Below are 22,554 nucleotides of genomic sequence, written 5' to 3'. Positions count from 1 at the left end.
ATAATAAAGATCCACTCAACGTAAGTATCAACCCACACTCCTTCCGCGTTGGTCCCTTCTCCTCTCCCACACCCCTCCACTCGCATTTCACTCCGCCACATCGCCTTTATTTATCCTTCCCCTTGAACTCCTCCCGTGAAGTATGAGTGTCTTCTCATCCCACACCCGACCCCGTCACTCCGCGCCCTCTCCCCCCAATATCCATCCATTCACCTCCGCCGTGACTTATTCCCCCAACCGACTCTCCTCCACTCCCCCAAGCCCCACCACCTAACACCGCGTCATCTCAGATCCTTCCCTCTTCCTTCTTCCCCCCCCTCCTTTGCCCTTCCCGTAATCCTCTCCCTTTCCCTTCCACCGAAGCACGCACATATGCACACCATCCCCCAGTACTCGCACCCCTCCCGGAGGACGTCCCATATCACTTCTCGACTTACGCGTCCGGCTCCCTCCTTTCCCCCTCTCTCCCTCCGCGGCCACCCCCATCGCGGCATCATTACCGTCTATCAAATCCCCTCGTTATGAAAAACCTCTTCCATTCCATGTTCCAAGGCCCCTTCATCACCTCTCTCTCTCTCTCACTCCTCCCCAACTCCGTCCCACACAACGTCCTCATCCTTCTCCAGCGGTCATCTTCCGCCTCATTTGTTTGAATCGCGTCTTTTCCGCGAAATCCCTTCGTCCGCGTGATCATTCCTTGTCTCCTTCGTCTCGATCCGCTCTCTCCCCATGCTCCTATGTGTGCGTCCCGCCACGATCCCCTTACCACCGTCCACCCACGCAGTCACATTTATGGAAGCCTCGCCTCCGCCGCGATCGACAAAGGAGGGCACGCGTCGTCCGTGACGCATGAGTGCGGGGGCACAAGGCGAGAGGAAGGGTCGGCGTCCCCCTCGTGAAGCGCACGTGAGTATTCCGCCGGATACACAGACCGAGTTAACGGCGGACGAGCCTGCCGCGCTTCGCTTCCGCCGTCGTCGTCTCCCACATGTATATTCAGATCTCGACGATTAGAGCTTTTGGGTCAGTTTATACAAATTTGGAAAGAAAGATTCGTTGAAGGAATATTATGTCCCCAAAGGGATATATTATGATATGATTAATTTGACTGTCTTAGTCACGGAAGAAATAATGCTCTTTGTGAACTTCACTTAGGAATATATTGTCACGATATAGATTGGAACACTTAGGTCTGGTTGCAGAATTGTGTATCGATTCCAAGGGTTAGTTATTGTGAAAATTAGAGAAATGCCCAGTTATGAGAGACAATTGAGACTTTTCGTTAATGAACGGGAATATGAGGTAACAAAAAACTAAATTTGGCATTAATTTAAGTTAAAAGTTAATCGTCAGTGTAATATGACCTTTTAAAACTTAAACTTAGCGTAAATTTCAGATGAGAATAACACCCAAGTGTTCTCGTAGACGACACCATGTTGAAACCTAGGCCGTGACAGCAAATATTTTGGAGAAAAATTTTAGGAAGTACTTCCTCCTTATGAGTATTTCTTCCTTGATGAAGAAATTCCACAAAGCTGAGCCTTAGACATTCAGTTTAGTTGACCGTTTTCGGTTTGGTAACTAAAATCTTTTGTGACTGATGGTTGAGGCCGAGACTTTGTGGAAATCCATTGCGAACAGGAGTTTCAGAAATAACTTTGCAGTTTCCACATAAAATAACTTATTTATTTTCTACTAGTTTCGCTACACTGTAGCATCTTCAGGAACGTACGAAGAAAATAACCTTTTTTTTTTTTTTTTTAATATTTAAATATAAAAAGAATATTTTCTTTGTACGTTCCTGAAGATGCTACAGTGTAGCGAAACTAGTAGAAAATAAATAAGTTATTTTATGTGGAAACTGCAAAGTTATTTCTGAAACTCCTGTTAAAATCTTTTGAATGGAGTAGGTGTTTGACGTCCCGGTCAATATAGGCGCAGTGCCGCTCACTGTTTACTAACTCAATCGGTACCATTTGAATTCCGAGCAACTTTCAAATTCTCTCCTCGGAAACGCAATAACTCGTCAGCATATGTTTACCTCATTCAATTCTATGTCGTTTTAGTTTCATGAATGAGTTTGGTTTAACAAAATGGCAATAGAGAGAACTTTGCCAACTCATTAACATCTTCACTGAGAAAACTCGAAATGAAAATGTCCTAGACGAGTGGTTAAATAAAATTTGCTCGGTCATGCAGGTACCTCAGAGTACCTTAATTGTTTCGATATTAATCTGGCCTAAATGCTTTGTTTCTTAAATTTTTTGTCTTTGAGTTCCATAAATAATGATAATATTAACATTTCTGCATGTTATCACTCTTAAATTTTTATGGTTTAGCTAAATGCAGTCTTTGAAGAAGATAGATCTCACGCATTTGGAATTTAATTATGATTGTTTCATATCCTTCATTATCGTCCAAAAAAAGTCTCATATATGCATTTGGACAAAAAATTGCAATGTATCTACAATAATTCGTGGTAAATACCTCGTTAAAATCAATGGATACCGTGTAGACCATTTAATGCAAACCCGGATCCCTTTACAACGGTAAAGGTGAATGATTGTTACACTTTGACATTGTAACATTGTAATGCGCATTAGCGGATGACTGCGTCATAAATTTCTATCGCGAAATTTTTCGCATTTTCCCTGAATTTTTTCAATGCCATTGATATATATAAAACAAAAAAAAACAATCAGATATCTTTGAACAGGAAGAAAATAATAAATGCCGCCTGAATATAAAACTAAGCGATTGACATGAGTGCTGATTTTTATTGATCATGAATTCAAATACTTGCATTGGAACGTGATGCATACATAAGTGATTATATGATTAGAAAGAAAGAAAAATGGAAATGGACTTTTCATCAAAAGAACTTAAATATAAGCACTAAACCCAAAAAATGTACCATGAATTGAATTATGAGTAATTTAAAATAGGTAATTTGTTGATTTCTATGGGAGAAAAATTTATTGAAGCAGCCAAAATAGGTTATCATAGAAATTTGAAAATGAACCAGCACGTGCATATTTTTCCGCGGGTTCCATTACGCGGTCCATTAATCTTTAATGTTCCTCTTTGTGCCTCGAATCGGTTGGACAATGGAAACGATCAGATAACCCATTATGACAACCGTACGACGCCAACTGAGTCTTCCGCCAATGATCACGCCATTAATTCTTTCGCCTACGTCTGCGCACCACCTCTTGCCGTGGATTCAGACAGCGTTTAATGAAAAGTAAAGGCATTTATTGTGTTTCACTAACGGTGACTACGACCCGAAAGGAATCATTCAACCCATTCCATTTCGGCCACGAAATGAACGACCGCCATGACCTGAAGTTACGCCAGATCTCTCGCGGATAAACCCTTTGTTTTAAAGAATTCAAGAGTAGTTCCACGCCATTGGGAGCTGCGAACTTTGACAAATAATTCTGGAGTGAAATGAATATGCAACTTCATATTTCAAAATAAATAGGGGCAAAGAACCGTATGAAAAATAAAATTTTAATAATTATCGTATTAAAATGTTCATTGGGCACTATAGTTAAAATATTGGTTAGTTGACTTTTCGAAGTAAACCGTTGAAAGAAAGCACTCTTCTCTGTTCACTCATGGGCTTATATGCGAGGTTTAATATAAAAAACTATCATGGATGATTTTTCATGCAATTCTGACTGGAAGACACTTGTAATTAAGACGTTAAGAGTGCATGACACTTGTAATTTCTTAGATTCTTTTAAAGAATTATGGTTGTGATATTTTTTCAAGAGGTCAGCAAGCTGATGCCGTACTTATTCCTATCCTGTATCAGGATCACTCATCTTATGCCACGTCATTTTCACGTATCCCCAAATTAGGCGTCGGATGGACGGATACCGAAAGATAAATGTTGATAGTTATTTTTCTCTTTACTTTAAAGCCATTTTCTAGATTAAACCTACGAATGCATAATGAAATTCCATAAATGACACAAATACGTTGTCTTCTACCCAATTAAAGATGTTTCATTAGCTACCTGCTACTCTTGCCTTAAGCACGACCTATTTCAAATCTGAACCTGAAAATGGCAACATTTAGGGAAATTACGCCGAATGGCTGATGCCAGTCTAAAAGCCACGATTTAGCTAAATAGGCAATAGAAACTTATTAAATTCATTTCAAAATTTCCATCAATAGTAATTGCTTATTTATTTGCTAATTTAGTTAAGGATTTAGTTTCTGTACTGTAAATTCTAAGTTTTGTGCCTTAGTGATATGCTAACATTTTTTTAGCGCTAAATAAGCATATAGACTATAATTGAAACTTTTTGAAGGGCAAAAGCAAACTGACTGCACATTTTCTACACACTTTGCACTGAAAAAGGATAATTGTCCACTCAATTTAAAGATACGGGTGTGCTATAGACTCCCGCTTTTAATTTCGCAAATGAGTTACATTAAATAGATTTATTAATAGTATACTTTCGATAAATACATCGATTAATATTTCAGTTTTAACCACCTAATCGAACGATTAATAATCGATCTCGAAAGCACCATAAAGTATATTTGAACTCAACGATATCTTTGCACTGGAAATTATTGATAAATTTTTTTTATTAAGATCTGAAAGAAAGTTTCCTTACTTCTCCTTTACTTCCCGCGGTGAAAATTAATGTTATCGTTTCATATATTATTCAATATGAGCTCATTCGGAGTTTATCAACCGCGCACTAGGGGAGTAGATTTTGGCAACTGATTCATCCGCATTTGTGCCAGCCGTTAAGTGTTGCTCGAAAGGCGAGAAATAGAGCAGAAGGCATTTGGATCGTACATCATTATGCTCATTACGCCCTTGTTCGACACGGAGGAAGCAGGGAAAAAATACGACGCGTCTAATGAATTCAAAGTGGAACTTTTTTTTATCCCTCTCCTTGCCGCTCTCCCTCGCGTCTCCCGGTATTATTTTTGTTGCTGGGAATTCTTTTTTCCTCCCCCCCCCCCCCCCCCGTATTGCGCACGTGAGAGGAGTTCGACTTCGCCTCAATGGGCCGACGTCCCGCACTTCACCTAATTACTAGGCGTCACGTTCATCTCGGGCCGGCATCAGAACGCCGTCGCGACCTTGGCCGCCATTAAACGGCGCAAATTCGCCCACGCATGCGGTGTACTACACGGCTGCACGTCATTGGAGACGGCCCCGACGCACGACTCGAAATTCAATTTCTGAATGAATTCACGAGGGTGGCCTAGATCCTGGGCGAGGGGTGCATAACGAGGAATGAGCAGCATCGGCGGGCAGGGAACGGTGAGGGAATACGGACAGAGTTAATAGTTCTCCGAGCCCTTTGGAAGAGCAAAGCCATATGGCTTTGCTCTTCCAAGAACCAAAGTTCTTCGAGGGGATGCCTTGCGAAATATACTCTACGAATGACGCTGAAAAATTTCCTTCTTCGACTTCAAAATTCAAATGGCCTATCATAGCACCGTTACAACTGGATCGAGAGGAATAATCCAGTTCCGAAATAAAATAATATGCGCATATTAAAAACTACCGATGGTCATACAATCTTATGCCATGAAATCGATCACAAATAAATGAATGTCTTATATAAAAGAAGTTCTTAATGAAGTAAGTTACGATTACATATTGCTTTGGTGTTTTGATTCAATTGGCGGCAGGGAGTCAGTTCATATGAAGACTAATGTCCAACGAAGTCCAGTGGTGCAATACCCCATCAATATATGTAAGTTCAATCCTAGAGCCAATAATGAATATTTGAGAAAAACTCTATATCGATATTTCGGTCGACCGGGTGACCTTCTACTGGAGTGGGACATTTTGACAACGGGGATTATACAGTAGCGAAGTACTGCCCGTGGTCAAGTGAGTATGTTATCCACTTGACCACGGGCAGGCAACGGAAGCGATTAGTCGGATGCCCGGTTCATTTAAAGCCGATTTTGAAAGGCCCACGCCCGACTCAATCGCGAAGGAAGTGAACAATTTTCGCGGTCGGTCTCCTCCGGAGAAACGACTTTATTTTGATGAACTGAAAATTTGAAATTGAATGCTTTCGGGAGATGGGGGAAGAAGCGGGAGTACGATTTCTTGGGGTGGGGGGGTGGCGAGCCTGGGAGTGGGGAGGGGAGAGGAAGTGGGGGAGATGTGTTTTCTATTGTACTGTGTAGCCTGGTTACATTTAAACTCAGGAAACCAAGTTAAATAAGGGAATGTCGATTATTTCCGGTTCGTTGTTCATGATTTTGTCTCTATGTAAGTGTGCTCGTATGAGTAAGCTCTCAGTGGCGTTGAGTTTAAAATTTTGGCCTGTCTAATGAGCGATTAATCTAAGGGGAAGTTTCGAAAATGTGTTTAGCGATTCCCGATTGATCTAAATTATTTTTCATTTCACCGCATTAATATGCATACAATTATGATTGTTTCTGGAAAAATGATCGCTACACAAGATGATTGTTGCAAGACTAATTTGCATTTTTGGTATGACAAGGACAAGTGATTTCTCATTCAGCATTGATATGATAAGGTTAACATAAATTGATCAACTATTGCAATGGTATAAAGTTATAAATGTCATTAACAAAAATATATTACGCCATTTTTACTCCGAAGATTTCATATGAAATGCTTACAGACATATTGATTAACTGGGGATTTTCGGAATTACGTTACTTTTTCCACTACAAAATTTAGGATAAATAATTGGGATATCATTTTGCGTTTTTGATCTAAATATCCACCTTGTTGATACTTCAACTGCGGAGTTACTGTAATAGTTAATAAACGAGAATAAGTTATGGACAATCGACCTTTGCATTGCACACTACTAGGCTTTGACAAAAGTGTATTTTTTTGGATTGAGAAAGATTAATTTCTATACGTGATGCGTTTTTCAGCCAGGCTCAATTCTACGAGGACTTTGAGAAATTCCATTTCAGCTGCATGGGGCTTATGGCGGCGATATGAATTGTTTCGTAAATCGGAAGCCATCCTCTTTTCTTCGGTTCAATAAAGAAAGCATTGATCGATTGAGCGCATAATACATTCTAGACGCCCATTATGCATCAGAGTCACCGCATATCTCAACTAAAGATTGAACGGATGATTTGTATCGCTGCTGTTCCAAGCGATGGATCTGGCTCTCGGTTACGTCATGAAGAAAGAGACGGAGAATGTCATTTGAAACGGACGACGCATATTATTCACAGTGGCCCTCAAAAATCATTTAAAATAGCTCACAGCATTCATTGTATTCTTCCGAAGCTGGAATGGACATTTTGATTGGCACTTAGAGGAAGACAATTCAGGGCATGGAAATTCTTCCGTTCTTATAAGTCCGTGAATTTGTCTTTTGAGTTTATCAAAACCATTCGAAATTGAAATTATTTTTTTAAGGCAATAGACACATTTCCTCTTTTTTATATTTATATAAATTTATATTATAACGTCAATGGGACATTGCGCATGAATAAAAAATCACAATTCCTATAATGTTGAATATTTTAGACCATAAGTGGAGTACGCGAAGTTCGACCTTTGACAACTACAATAAAAACCTCTCCGAGGAAATACGCTGTCAGTTTTGCTTAATTTAACGTAACTTACCTTTCTCTCATCCAAAGCTTACCGAATTGACAAGTTTATTTTATTTTTTTGTTTCATTTAATTTTGAAATTTATTCCACTCATAAATCAATATAGTTGAAAAAGGTACTCGCAATGTGTCTGACAAGACTTTTCAACACCAAATAATAGCTTTAAGCAAAGAACAACGTCACATTTGATACTATTGGCTTTTCAAATTATTAGACTTATATTTCGCCAGTTTTCTTATTTCTAACATATTCTAGTCTACAAGTATACTAGTGTAATAAATAAGACGACATACTCTATCAATAAAAAAATTTCATCGACTCTCATTATTCTCAATGTGTTAATATGTGTTTTTTAACAATTTGACGTTGATTGCGAGTAAGTTTATCACCATTCGAAAACATAAAATACTTTAAGAATTTGAAGTACCTTTTTCTTCTATGTAATAAAATCAATTTTCTATAATCGGTCGCCTTCTCATAATTGCGTCTCCGCCTGTAACCATTATAGAAAGGTATTAACTATTTTCATGAATCTCAAGCAATAAGAAGAAATTATGATACTAATAACGCCCTTATAACGAGGGTGTTGTTAGCCCTGAACAGACCATTATGTTTATATTCGTAGGGCGAACGGTATTACTCAGTACAAGTCTTGATTTTCAAAATTATATAAAAATCTGTTTCAACCTTCGGATATAGGTTCGCTCGTTAGTAAAGAATCAGATTAAGACTCGGGCCCAGCTACATTTGATTTCAAATCCACGTTGATGGTTCCATAACATTATTTAAAAGTTTTCAGACAGAACTCGGGGCATCAAAATATTTTCACCATGTTTTCAAAAATAAATTGCTAAATTTCACGGATAAATGTATTTAGATAAATGTATTCAGTTTTCTTAAAAACAAATATAAATATTGTCACTCTACGGCACCATAAATTTTCCGATGCCGGCACTCCTTTTAAAAGATTGAAAATATCAAATCGCATATTATAAATTTTGTTGCACATTTATCTTAATGAACCGTGCAGCTTGAAAATAAACCATTTTTATTAAAATAGTTGCAACCATGCATATGGCTATTTCATTCTCATAAACACGTTTTTGGCAAATATGGAGTTTAATTTTTTAACTCCTGCGAAAATTCTATCCAATTTTATTCTCTCCGAATTTTCTGCGGAAAAAAAATTTAAATGGCTAAGAATATTCATTTTTAATTTCTGATGCTCAAAACACAAAACTTATGAAACTCTATCAACTGTAGTCAAATCGATTTATGTGAATCACTTCATTAAAAAGCTAATTACCTACATCTTTTAAGACTGTTTACCCAATAAAATATCGAAAAGAATTAAAAACAGCAATTGTAAATATAACATAACATTTATTTTTTTTACTTTTGCTTGCGCGTGCATATGTACACAAACATATAAAAGCGAAAATAACATCATAGTTGGAAAAAAGGGTAGCCTATCACCAGGAGCCTAATGGTAATAAGGTAATGGAACTTCTCTCGGCGTTTCCTAAACTTTACTCTTTCTGAGTAATAATCGCTGAGAATTTAAGCCATATGCTTGGTAATCCTAACTGATGTAGACGAGAGGCCTTCATTAGAAAGCGATTATTCCCTTAAGCCGTGAATAACCGAACTCCCTGAGCGGCTCATGCTCCAACAGAGAGACGCACTCAAGTTCGCTCGAATTATCCACTTCCCATCCTCGGCTCATCGTCCCGCTCAAGCTTCTATACCCTGGTTGCAAGGAGGTATACTATATTGCGACACAGAAAAACGGGAGCATTTTCTGCGAGGAGGAACAACGCTCTTCAACCGTCTCAATGACCTTTCTTCCAATCTTTTACTTCATTATGTGTGGTTTATACGCTTAAAGAGTCAATCAATATTCAATACGTATTCAATGTGTATCGTTGGAATTTAATATATAAGCTGCATTGATTCATCTTTTACGAAGGCAGTTTTCGTATCTTTTTGATGATTTTAAAGTATTTCAAAACAACAATCCAGGATTTTTCATACCAGCCGCGGCACGCTTGGTGTAAGAAGTCGGATTATGAATGTTTTGGGTGATTGGAAATTTATTAGGTTGCTCGGGTTTCAATCGGGGATCGGCTATTTCCGGTTTTGAGGTAGTTTTCGGCTTGTTTAGAAATCCGACTTCATCCAAGATGATTTGGGAAAATCGAAAAAATGGACGTAAGCGGCTTCTACGGAGAGAAATTTCATTTGTAAATCAAAGATTATAAAAAGATTCAAACTACACGGTTGTCGAAGTAGGAGAATAACAGATTCTACGAGGTACCACAACACTTGTTTGGAGAATTAGTGGTGATCATGTTTCACGCATGACCAATTTGTTGAAATTCGACATCCATGGTGTCCACATAGTAGTTTGGAAACCTCTTATGCCAGTGTCAGCGTGAGGATATACGGTGATCATGAACGCAGAACAACGTTTCTATTCATCATATTATAACATATGTTATAATATGATGAATAGAAACGGGTTTTAATACGGAAGATAGTAAAAATGAGCATAGGGTTGAGGAGAATAGGCTGAAATAGACTGGTCAGTGCGAGGTTTTACTCAAGCCATACTCCAGCCAGGACTGAGATTTCGACTCCAGCACATTCCAATTGTGCCGTTTACCGGGCATAAACAGCTAATGTGACCCGCACTACAGTACTTCGTCCACAGCTGATGGGCTGTTGAGGTGTCTCGTAAAACTGCGGTGGGATATGTATTGCAGTGTTGATTAATATGTAAAAGACTGGTACCTTTCATTGTGTATCCGCTACAGAGCTGCCCATTGTGATACAACGTGGCAGACGTCGGTCAAGGTGGTTTTCAGAGGGAGATAGGCCTGTCATGTGACTTCGTGTTTGGTATATCAAGGTTAAGGTCAATTGAGAAATTTCGATAGAATCGATGGAGAAGATACATTAGGAAGAATTAAAGTTTCCTCTGATCCCATGAGGATCTACTATTAAGGGCGAATAAAAAAAGGATCGACTTAATTTTAAAACCCTCAGCGAAATAAGGGCCTTCCACCCTAACTGATACCGTCCTTACAAGAATATTATGGATTTCCCAGGGTAAAACGATGTTTTACACCATATCCAACACAGCTCCAGGTCGAAGGTGAAGGTGGTGATTTCGAATCACCTCTACGTGTAACTTGGCTTGCCCTCGGAATGACAATGATCGGGGTAAGCAAACTTATGGGGAAAGTGAGACAAAAACGAATGTGTTGTTAACATCTACGATTAATTATGGGCAACGTTGGAATTGAGAATATTTGCTTAATTGGTGGATAATTGCCTAATTTTCCACTTAGAGTCGATTTCGGTGAATAAAGCGTGTTTTGCACAGAGATACAAGTTTTGACGAATCGGTCACGCGATTTTACGAGCGGACGAGTTTACATGTATATTCCTTTAATCTTTCATTTATAACCCCTCAGATTAAAAATAGGTGGGGTAGACAAATGGCAAATTTGACCAACAATCCACTACTCTATCTTCATTGAAATTGAAAAAAATTAATCATGTAGGGGAATGAAATTGGAGGAACTGAACTAAAATTTAATGTATGGTTAATTTTTACATAATGTCGGAGAAAACTAAAGACCCAGTCTAAATAAAGCAAGTCGGGTATCAATTTCCATACGAATCACCAAACATAATTGTGATCTTTTTAACCCTAGTTCAAATGGTTGGGAAAATGTGAAATAATAAAATCACCTTTTCTCCTGCTATTACCTCCATCAGCTCCTCATAGCTACCACCAGTCTTCATGATATCTTCCTTTCTTACCCATTTCGCGCCCATATTTATTCATCTTTCCCATCAAAATAGAGAGGTGGTTATGAGAAATATTTTAACTAGGAATACGATAGGAGCCAGAATAACTGCTTCCATACATTCGGTCGACTAATTCCAACCGGTCTCTGCCATGGGAAATTGATTATATACAGCAAGTCGTCTCCTGCGGATTGAGGAACATATTTTTTTAAGCATAGTCCCTTAATAATATTCGCGTAATCTCGTGACGAGGAAAACATCAAGAGATAAGGCTTCCGACGCGGATCTGCTCCAAAGTATAGTTCCGATAAAACTTCTTAATGCCTCCTTCCGTCCACCGCCCGGGTGGGCCGTTGGGCAGCGCTTCATCCAGAAAATCTGCTCACAATTGAATTCGCTTCATCCGCTCTCGTCACCTTGACAACGCAGCTTTCTAGAGGACACGAGGATTAAGAAAAGCAATTACGCAAGCTGCATGGGGTCCTCCCCTTCCCCCGCCCCTCTTGTCGATCGCCCCTTAACCGCTCCGCCCTTCGACCACCCTACCACCTCCTTGCGTGTGACGTCGGAAGGTGGCAGCAGCTCGCGATCGCCTCTCCTGTTCTCTTCGGAGAACGCAACTCGAACAACAACAATTTCCGTACGAAAACAAATCTCCGAATTCATCGGCGTTTCCGGTACCAGGCTCTTGGGGGAAACTTGATTTTCTACATTCGCGACGAACAGTGGCGTCTTTAGGATATTTGTCTTAGGTTGCCGAAAACATAAACTGCAAAGAAAAAAATTGATATTGACGCAGGTAAGTAGCAACTAACAGGGCTATTTTATGACGTTATAATTTTTTAAATATGTTGGCAGTCCATCTCCAACCAGAGTGCCTACAATGGACTCTAATGGTGAGGAATAATATGTAATTGTATTTGGACCCATCTTGCATTCTTTGACTTCCCTGCCGAGGTTAATATCACATGTTAATACCCTTCCAATGAAGCGCTAACTCCTTTCTCTTTCTTTAAGAGTGACTTTCATCGGATGTCTTTCTAAATTTCTGAGGCAGAAGTATCATTCTCATCTCCCTCAGCACGCATGGTTCACTTAGACTGATTACTTAAAATGAAAATGCCGTTTTCTTAAGAAACTGGATCAGTCGTAGAGTTTTTAAGGAATGAAGTAGACTATAAAAGTTTAGAAATCCTTAATAGTCTTATCTCCATCGATTTAATGCTTCCACATAGTCTTTGATTTCATTTTGATCGGCTTGTTAATGAGCGTGATAATCCATGTTTAACATTTCATGAATTTTGAGGAGTTGTGTGGAGGGCGACGTGCATGGGTTTAAGCAACGTTAGGCTTTTTAGGCTCATTAAATAAAACTACATGGCGACTAAACGCGGAGATTGAATTATTCAAACTTTTTTCATGCATATGAATTTCATTCCTCACAATTCATCTGGCTCTAATTCTACAACGATTATCACTTTACTGATTTTTACTGGTTTTATTGCGGACACTGAATACCCACATCGTACAAAGGAAAGCAAGAAATGACATTTAAAAGTTCTTTACAACTGATTATCACTGAAAATTAAAACTAAAAAACTTTATCTCTCTTCTTGAAATATATCAAACACTAAAACTTCACTTTAAAAAAACAAAACATTTGCTTGATGGCATATTTTTAGAAGCAATTAATGCCGACGTTTTTGAATGTCGTAATTCTGCTAAAACTTCATTTTCTCAAGCTCGTGCGAATAAAGCGGATTATAGTGAATTCTTAACTTCCAGAAAAATGTAAATAAATGATATTCCTGTGAATTTGCCTTCTCGTAATTAAGAAACCCATATTATCTACAGTACTAGATAGAAATGCGATTGTGTGATTTTTCTGCACGCCTGGACGACACGAAACCGGGGACAGGAACTGAGTCAAAGTAACGGGCAGAAAATTTGGAACGTGCGAGTCCCATGTGCCGTAGGCCAAAGTATGAGATTAGCTCTATCCTCGCCTACAAAAGAGGCTTTAAGTGATTACTGCGGTAGTAATTATTTACACGATATTCGAGGTGACCAAAGTGAACGTTATCCCGAGGATAAGGAAAGGGCCTTAATCTCATATATAATTTCTAGTTTGACCGATTTCAAAAATGATCGGGAATACTTTTTATTTAAAAAATGCCTCATCGAAACATGTTAATGTTTTCTACAGTTTTCTTTTTTTCACTAAGATGAATCCGCGAAACCTTGATTGATGCAAAATCAATTGATTGAAAATCACATCTTTAAATTAATAAAGTATTATAAAATATTCGGTATATTTATTAAAAATGATTGATAAATGCACTGGGAGGGGGCATTTTGTGAACGATGGAAAATGTGATCACCTTAGACCATTGTAGATGAAACGATATGAATGTTCATTTCAGGAAGTAACCGGCGGTCACGTATTGATGGGATTTTCTTTAAGATTCAAGAAGTTCTAAATGTTGCAAAATATTATCGATAGATGATCAAAAGGTACAATTCTTTAAAATATTTTTTCTATATCTCTATCGGTTCCTGAGGTACCGACAATCTGAAACACACACAGACGTAGAACCACAAACTGAAGTCATTTTTTATTATTTATGTAGCGAAAAAATTGCTTAAAACGGTGAACAATTAAAAAAAGCAACATTAAAAGGGTACGATCTCGGGCAGATATCAAGCGACTGTTTCTTCTTTCACTTGGAGCAGTGCTGTCAAAAACCATCCGGTACGCCGTGAGCCAGGGTTCACGCGTGAGTGATTTCAATCGCCTAGTGCTCTGCATTTGACAGATTGCGAAATCGAAAGGCCGGAACTTTTCCCGCTGAGCCCATCCTTTCAACCGACCCGAAAATACTTCACGCGAGGAACGGTGTTCCATAAGTTCGACTTTGCTGACGGGCGATGAAGGGGGATAGAGTCACAGTTTCATTTTGTGGGAGATGACATGATCTCCATGAGTCCCTACTAAACGATAATGGATCAATTGAAGTGTCCGATGGCCAATCACTCGAGCTTTTTAAGATAGATTCGCCTGAATTTATCATATCTAAGGATCCCTTAGATAACACCTAAGATCCAATGACACCTTAGACCTAAAAAACAAAAGTGGGCATGAAAAATCATCGGTCAAAGGCGATGAAAGGAGACACGGTCAGTGAAAAGCAATGATGTGCAACTTTCAGGAAAAAAATAAACAAATTGGCTGTCAAAAAAGTTAAGCGTTCCTAAATTTCAGATAAATTATTTTTATAACTTTATATGTCATATACTTATTTTGTTTTTATTTAATTAAATGGAATATTTTAATATACTAATTATTTTTTACTGATGCGATGAACCTGCATATATTTACGAATAAGATGCCTAGGGGTAGAGGGTGTAGAACCGGGACATTTACTGCTTAAAGAAGGAAACATCCGGGTAAAATCGGGACTAAACCAGATAAATACCGGGACATAACCGTGAAAAATACATATTGTCGCCTACGTAGTTGGGGGTGAGCGAATATTTCTTAATAACTCATTCCGTCTCCTTATCTTTTGATCATAATATAAAATTGGTTAAAAATATCATTATATTTATTTGAAAAACTTAAAATTAAACACGTAACATCTTGTAATCCACATGCAAGAAACGGTTGTCACGACAGAATTAAATTGGAAACACAAAAAAAAATATTACAAAACCAAAATTTTACAGACGGAAAATCTCGGAAAACCGGGACTTTTAGACACCATTGGCATACACTTGAATTCATAACTTGGGGACTGAGAGCAGTAGGCCCGCTTTGGAAGGAAGACCCAAAGTTCGCGCACGGCGAAGGGGTAGCTCAATGCGTGCAAATCCCTTCCTGGAAACGGAATTCTTTGCGCCCAACGTGAAATGTGTTGCTTGGCCTCTCGTGGGCTAAGGGAACTGTCTATCGGGTAGAGACAGCTGCGTCCAGACTCGTTAGGCATAAGAAAGCATGCTTATAGGAGCCTAAATGTTAGGCGTCTCAAGATAAGGCAGCTTGAGTTTGGACACCCCACGCAGTAGTACTGCCATCTCTGTAGCAAAGAACTAGGGATAAACAGATGATAATCGAATGTAAGTATTTGAAATTTGAGATAGCTTCCGCAAACATTTTCGTGTAGTGTAGCAAAACTGCGTAATGGTTTTTGCGTAATTCTGACTTCACTTTACGATTCATGCGGCAGTCTTTTATTAAAGATATCTATTTATTTCTTTTAATTTAGTAGCTTGGGCGATTTTTCGTATTATTTTCGTATTCATTTTCTCTTATCGGACTCTTTTAACTCAATAGATTATCCTTTTTTTAAAATATCGCTTTGATTATTAGGTCAGATAGGTCACAATCCACTGATTTCAAGCATTTTATCTTATTTACATGATATTTTACTAAAGGGTAATTTTTCGGTCATTAATCCTAGTCAGTAATTGTTTTAAAATATGCTTTGTGTCGGATGTAGTTCATTTATATTAATGCGTACTTTTTTCGCAAAATGTTTTATATTTATAAGTTAAGCTTATTATCAATTCAATATTTATCCTACAATTAGTCTTTGTTGGCGCTTTTTCATTTTCGTTGATTTTATTACCTTGTTGTTCCACGTAGTGACACGGTGACCCCTTTGGCAAAGGTTTGGCGAACGACCTGTGATTACACAGTTGGATTCATGCAGACAGCTATTTTTTTACTAAGGGCATTACTTCATGATAACACTCTCCAAACATAATATTACGCTTGAAGATTATTTTCCGTAATTTTAATGCATCAAAATAAGATTTAACAAGCACACAATTGAGGCATGGATACAAACACGATGACAAGGACTATGTTCGAAGTCATGAAATGTAGTACTAAATAAATGAATTTTCTTGCCTCTATATTCCAAGAATCGGAGATAAGAGAATGGCCGCGTGGCTCATCAATAAGGTTTCTCCGGTTGGCACCCTTGCTCATATCACCCCTAATCCCTTTCTATCTACTCTCTCCATACTGACTTTCCCCTACTTTCCCCAAACCCTCACCCATACTTTTATTGCCTTCAGGCTTCGAATCTGACTTTATAAGTGGTACCGACACTAAAAAAATCGTCTGAATCTCAAATGACGCAAAAAATAAATTGAATAGCGCTACTATCAGAGCTACTTAGGTTTCCACCAAAGTGTGCCAATAGAAGCACATATATTCTTATAAATAACATTTAGAATAATGTAAAAGAAATATTTATAGTTAGAGTCATATTAAATTAACGTTTCTCGTAAATGAGAGATATCGGATAAATACTAATCACATTAAAACCAAAATACGATATTCGTAGTCGTGAGTTTTACGAGCTTTGTAATAATGTTCTCGAGAATTATGAAAGCTAATCGAAAGACATTAAATTGAGACCAAATAAACTAGAGAATGTGGGGCATTAATTTAGAGAGAGAAGGCATTAAAATGGGGATATTAGGAAAAGAAATGCCTTAGCAAAGAAAACTTTTAATGGAAAAAAGAGAATTTATCATTGGTACACTTAATTAAAGATGCAAATAAAAGATTAGTCAAGATTTCAATAAGGAGGGTGGTGGTTTATTTGTCTAAAACCTGATCTCTAAGGCAAGAGGATGAGCATAGAATGGAAGCTTTTGAGAATTGGGTGTGAAGAGAGAAACCAAGTTGAGAGAGGAACACGAAGGATGAAGTTTTAGATATGGTGGTCAAAGAGAGGCAGTTGCTGGGGGAAATCCGAAAAGGACAGAAAAGTGGGAGAAGGAAATAATTGAGAGGTAGCGGGATCTTGAAGGCTGCGTTTGAAGAGAGACTTGTATGTAAGCGGGAATAGATAGCTAGATAGAGGTCTTTATTTGGGCAAAATTGAGATCTAATGGTCCCTTCTTCTATTTAACCCATCGTCGTATGCATATTATATTAGTCATTAAACTTATAGTTGCATTCATATGTACACATAAATTCAATTAGCACATCGAAAAGGAAAAAAATTATATACATATATATATACATATATATATATTTATATATATATACATACATATATATATTTATATATATATATATATATACATACATATATATATTAATATATATACATACATATATATACATACATATATATATATATATACACACACATACATACACATAGCGGGGAAGAGGGGGGAAAGAAAAATAAGCTTTATGGACAGCACTGTGGCAGGCGGAAAATAAGAAGAACGGAAGAAAGATAGATTCGTAGAAGGTGTGGGAACGATTTTGTAAGATTCCTAACTAAAACAAGTTATCTTTAGGTTATCTTTAGGAATCATACAAAAACATATATTTAATGGGCAGAATATCTTGAAAAGGAACGTTATAGTAAATCCAATAGAGTAAAATGATCCAGATATATTCAGCTCACTCTTTATAATCATATTATTACACATAAACATTTACTTAACTTCATTCAGCAGATATGTCACTCAACGAAGTTGTTGAAAGAATTAAGTCAGTATGAATTCAGAAAATAAAGATTCAATTTTAAACTAATTATTAGGTACAGATTCGACTGGAAAAATATTAATCAAAAGTTTCAATTAGGCGCTTGTATTTGGTACCACGTTGTAATACCAAGCTAGAAAAATATACCAATCGATATTATACTTAAACCGAACGCAAAAAACCCGTCAAAATGATCTCGAGTATCACACTGCTAGATAAACCTTTATGTCCTATGCAACTTCGGGTATTCCCTCATGTTTTTGAATTCAGAGCAGGAGGGACATGATCTCCAACGTTTTTTACTCCTGTATTTCTTTGGAAATGCACACGTTTTATCGTAAAAGGGAAAAATGACAAATAAGAGAGAACTACAATAGAAATGGGAAATCAGATCAAAATTCCAAATGCCATTGTTTCACGAAATATTTGGGAACATGCAAACTTAAACTTCCCTAAGGTATTTCGGACTCGTGAAGAAGGAACCAGTGCACATTACCACGAACTATGGGAACGTGCGCGAATGAAGACCGGGCGGCGGGAATAGTGAGAAGTGGCGGGTTGCTGTCGATTTTTACATAGGATAGAATCTTAAGTTAGTGGAGAAAGGAGAGCAAGAAAAGTCTTTCTTCACAACACGAAAGGAATTGAGACGTTAAAACACATGCGGATAAAACATTACTTGGCAAAAGCAGTTAAAACGTGTCTGCAGGCCAACGAGGATGCTCAATTGCTTTTGGTGACGCGCATAAACTAATATTTACATAGTTAACTACCTGAAAACTTGTAAGCTACATTACCCAACGATGATCGATAAATTATAAGCATTTCCCTATCCGCGTCAAAAGATTATGATTCATTGAATGAACACGTTGACACGTTTTTATACAAATTGTTTATCGCTTCACCTAGTATTTTTAATATTACCGATAATTTTATTTACTATTGTTTTCATGTCATTAGTGACTACACTGACGCTCATTTAAAGCTAGTTTGCGTATTGTGACAAAATATCCTCAAGAAAATCGAAGACGCGGAAGCCTCCTGAAGCGCGTCTCACGCCCATCATTCACGGAGCTGTCTCGAATCCCCTCTGTCTTCTTCGTGGACTGGACGAGTCAGGCGGGCGCAAAGCATGACGAGTGCACTTGCGTTTATCACTCGGTAATAAAAGAGCGCGGGGGCGAGAGGTCTTGCGCGAGGCAGCCAAACGCGATTTACGCGCCCGAACCCCCCGAAAGGAGAACTCGGTGGTGCACATGCATATTCAAAATTATCCCCCGCCAGGACCGCGGGGAGTTGAGTTCGCAACTCTCTCTCTCTCTCTCCCTCTCGCGCCGACCTTTTCGACGTCGGATACGGAGAAGCTCATGAATTGAACTCGGAATGGAGTGTAAATCAAGTGAAGGGTGGATGTGTGTGTGTGTAGATGACGGGACGGTGTGTTTATGGGGCATCCAAGGGGAGAACGGGGTTAGAAGTGGGAATTGAGAAAGGTTTTAAAGGTAAAGGGTCACAGACCTGTGACGGAGACCAGCGACCCGAGGACGGCGTTGATGAGGTCTATGACGTGGAAGCGACGGTTTCTACGGAGGAAGGAGTACGAGAGGCCGACGACGCCGCCGCCGAAGGACGCCAACATCGTGACGACGGCGGCCCTCGCCGAGAACTTCCACTTGTGGCCACTTGTGCCGAAGGTGCTGCGAGGGAAAAGAGACAAGTTAAGATTCGACGCCTACACAACACCCAGAAAGTCGCCGCGAGGGCATTTACGAGGGTCATCCGGAAAGTAGTACCCGTTCGTGCCGCATGAAGTGCTGACGACGCGAGTAGCCGCTGGACGAGGTCAGATAGCTTCAGTGGCTTGTCTGCCTTCTCTGAGCCAAGTTGCGTGACGCTAGCATTGCCTGTGTTGTTTCTGTGATTGTTTACAATGTTTAAAAAAATTGAGAACGCCGCCAGTTGTGAAGTGAGGGCAGTGATTAAATTCCTCAATGCAAGAAACGTTCGCCCATGTGATATTCATCGCCAATTAAAGGAGGTGTATGGAGACAATGTAATGGACGAGTCGTCTGTTCGGCGGTGGTGTCGCAACTTCAACATGGGGAGGGGGAACACACACGACGATGAGCGTTCGGGGAGACCGTCTGTCATTACAGACCAACTGGTGAGCTCAGTTGACGAATTCGTGAGGAACGATCGGCGCGTCACAATTGATGACATCTGTGAGCATTTTCCCAATGTTTCTCGAACAATTGTTCATGAAATTGTTAAACACCATCTGCATTATGCAAAAATTTGTGCAAGATGGGTCCCTCGCGTATCTCAATGAGCTGGCGGCGAAGGACTATGCAGCAGGAATACAGAAACTTGTCACACGTTATGACAAATGCCTTAATTTGCTTGGAGATTATGTTGAGAAGTAGTTTAAAGTATCCTCTTTCAAATAAAATTTTTTATGTTTGTTAATATTTACTTTTGTGTCTTTATTTCACGAACGGGTACTACTTTCCGGATGACCCTCGTAGTATATGTTACCTAAGTATACGAGTTACATAAGCACTCGTGTAGTATATTGATGCATAATTGCACATTCAGCATTCTTCTGCTGACTAAGGGGTCACCCCGAAAAGGTTCACGGTTTTCCTTCCTCTCCTCTATCTTACGAAACATGTTTTAAAGAAAACAATTGGCCTTAATGGAAAAGTACTTCATATTTGTACACACATAAATATAAATATATATTCGCACATATGCATTGATCCAAGGACGCATATATACACACACATTTTTTCATCGTGCCAAATGGGTGTAATCGAGAGTAGCATTAAATTTAGCTTGATGAATTAAAAGTGTTGGAGTGGTTAAATATGATTTTTCTATGATTGTGTATCACGCGAGGGAAGAACGAGTACTGAATCTGTGAGTAGTGGCGTCTATCTCTTATTTAATCCTGATGGTTAAATCTGCCAATGTAATACGGGGCAATATTGATTACCTCGGTGTCGCAAGCAAACTCAGATACCCTGTGGCTTTCTAAATGCCTTAGAATTGTGCCTTAAATGCCTCTTCGTGAATCAAGGAACACCCAGCCTAAAATCTTTCAGTATATCCATCTTGCTTATTCTTTTCTTGTAGCAATTTTTAACAAATCTAGAGGATTTCCTCTGAATTAAAAACTAGAATAACTGAATAGAAGTGATACCTCTTTTTTACTCTTTCCTTGTATTTTCCTTCAACCCGTTTCATGAAACCTTGTCCCTTTTCGGACGACCAGCATATTCTTCTGATCTGTGTGCCCTATGAAAGATTCGATGTATATGTTACACCAAAGTATGTAAATTATTTGATCTGTTCTGAGTTACATTGAACCCCTCTAATTTATGCCTTATATCAAGATTCTCTTTTTTACTATCCCAAAAATGTATTTCTGAAATTTGATTTTTTACGTTCAATTGCAACCCCCATTCCTTACGCTACACTACACCGATATCTGGTTCAAATGGCTAGAAAATACCCCAAAAAATGTAGATGTCTTTAGGCCCAGGAGCCTAAGATTTTGCTTGGCGCCTCCTTCTTTCCACTGCATCAGTAAACAGTGGGTCATCAATCAAGTCGAAAAGAGAATCTAAAGCGGCTCATTCAATGGCCCACGAGGCTTTGAGACTGTAAATAATGCAAATCTGCATTTGACTCAATTTTATACTTGAAGTCCCGAAAAACATCAAAAATCCCCGAAGCTTTCGTGTCGGCTTACCCGCCGTTTCGGGACCAAAAATCACAAAAACGTGCCCAGCGACTTAAAAGAACACACAATGCCCGCAATATTAGCCCGATGCCTACAACATTAGATGGCCTCAAAATGGAATGGCTTGGTATGCTAGAGAAAGCGATTCAAAGTATAACTATTCTGTGATTGACCAGTTTACGTGGCGACATCTGCTTGCCATATCCACATATATTTTGAAATCGGCAGAAAAAGTTTCTCAACTCAGAAATTATTGAAGAAAGCGCAATGGTAATGATGATTCAAATTTTTCAGCAGTCATTGGCAGTCGTGTGAAGCGGCTAGCTTTGGAAGTCGTCCACGCCTCCGTCAGCAATAGGTGAGCAGATCTAAGGCCGGTTGGGAATTTAATGATATGAGGAAGGATGATAATAAAACCGGGGCCAACGTAGAGCGATCACTCTCAATGATAAAAACACCAATATTTTATCGTTTTATCCGACGGGCAAAGAACTTCACTGAAGTTTTTTCCCGACAGCGACCAAGACGGGAACGGAAAGGAATCCCACTGAAAAAGAGTCACCACCGCTGGGATTCGAACACTAACCCTCAGCGTGGTAAGAAAATTGAAGGCTTCTTCATATTATAAGTCTCGAAAGACAAAAGAAATAATTTGTCCACATTCAGACTTTTACGGCTAGTAAAAATGACTAACAAACGAAGAAACACGAATTCGGACCGTCACAAACAATTTGTACCCACCTTGTGTCGGGCGATGTCATAAAATTGTCCTTACAGCCATTTTTACGATGTGCCATTAAGAAAGAATAGCATATTTCCCAAATTTAACCAAGGACCAATGAGAGGATTAATGCCGTCGTGGCGTCCAA

General features: G+C 38.8%; 1 protein-coding gene across 1 annotated transcript in view; it reads right to left on the bottom strand.

The window, feature by feature from the left end:
• The window catches only part of LOC139687124 (putative ammonium transporter 3), a 61,753-nt gene that overhangs the window by 24,751 nt on the left and 14,448 nt on the right, over positions 1-22,554 (bottom strand). The window contains exon 6 of the mRNA XM_071584287.1: positions 19,459-19,637. Coding sequence (XP_071440388.1) covers positions 19,459-19,637 — 179 coding nt within the window. The remainder of the gene's footprint in view (positions 1-19,458; positions 19,638-22,554) is intronic.

Source organism: Hetaerina americana, unplaced genomic scaffold, assembly GCF_022747635.1.
Source record: "Hetaerina americana unplaced genomic scaffold, ioHetAmer1.1.p SCAF_1, whole genome shotgun sequence".
Lineage (NCBI taxonomy): Eukaryota > Metazoa > Arthropoda > Insecta > Odonata > Calopterygidae > Hetaerina > Hetaerina americana.
The sequence above is the reverse complement of the archived record's forward strand: the minus strand, read 5'-3'. Positions and strand labels throughout refer to the sequence as shown.